The sequence below is a fragment of the Malurus melanocephalus genome, unplaced genomic scaffold, assembly GCF_030028575.1.
Source record: "Malurus melanocephalus ecotype Western Australia unplaced genomic scaffold, MMel_1.1 scaffold_1848, whole genome shotgun sequence".
NCBI lineage: Eukaryota > Metazoa > Chordata > Aves > Passeriformes > Maluridae > Malurus > Malurus melanocephalus.
The window spans coordinates 3892-4748 of NW_026625080.1; the positions used below are offsets into that span (position 1 = coordinate 3892).

Consider the following 857-nt stretch of genomic DNA (forward strand, 5'->3'; position numbering starts at 1 on the left):
GGCCATGGCACAGCATCACAGAATCCTCGCACTTGGACGGGACCCACGAGGATCATCCAGTCCAACCCTTTGGGAATGGTCCCTGTGGGGTCACATCCCAACCTCGGCACTATTGGCACCGTGCTCTAACCAAAGTCACATTCCTGTGCCAGCACAGGCATCCAGGCAATACAGAAATGGTTAAATAAACTTATAAATACAGGGTTAGGGTATAAACATGTAGTGCCGGGGACACAGGGTGAGTTCTGGGATGGTCCCAGAAGAAGAAGGAAACCCATAGCACCAGCCTCGACAGCCACACAGCAGCTTCCACATCATCTCCTCCTCCTCCTGCAGGGTTATCTGGAGAACGGGCACTGAGGTGCTCATGAGAGCAGGCATTGAGGTGACTGAGGTGACAAGAAGCAGCCCTGAGGTGGCTCAGGATTGTCCCCTGCATCCCTGCCCTGGCGGGTCGGAGCCCGGAGAACCGAGCGCTGCCAGCGCCCTTTGTGTCCCCGCCCGGGAACAGGAGGCGGCTCTCGGCAGGGAAGGCGGAACTTGGCTCCGTGCCCAAGGGGAACCGGCCGGACGAGGCTCCTCTCTGCCTCTACCTGAGCGCTGTTTCTATTCCGTCGTGCTTTCCTTTGCGAGGGAAGCCCAAGCTTATAGAGTCCCATCCCCGGGCACGGACTCCTCCCCCTGCACCAGGAGCTCCCAGCCCGGTCCCGCACTGCTGGAAACAGTCCCGGGGAAGCCACCTCCGTCCTACCGACAGCAACCGGGACGAGCCAGCGCTGCTCCGGCACCGGCTCCTGCCGAGGCATCAGCGGGAAGGAGACCGCGGGCAGCCGCTCCCGCAGCGGCCTCAGGGCAGG

At 61.5% G+C, this 857-nt stretch overlaps 1 protein-coding gene across 1 annotated transcript in view; it reads right to left on the reverse strand.

The window, feature by feature from the left end:
- LOC130587398 (early activation antigen CD69-like) overlaps positions 1 to 857 on the reverse strand; it is an 8808-nt gene that overhangs the window by 2745 nt on the left and 5206 nt on the right. Inside the window, exon 3 of the mRNA XM_057388370.1 lies at positions 752 to 846. Within this exon, the coding sequence (XP_057244353.1) occupies positions 752 to 846 (95 nt within the window). The remainder of the gene's footprint in view (positions 1 to 751; positions 847 to 857) is intronic.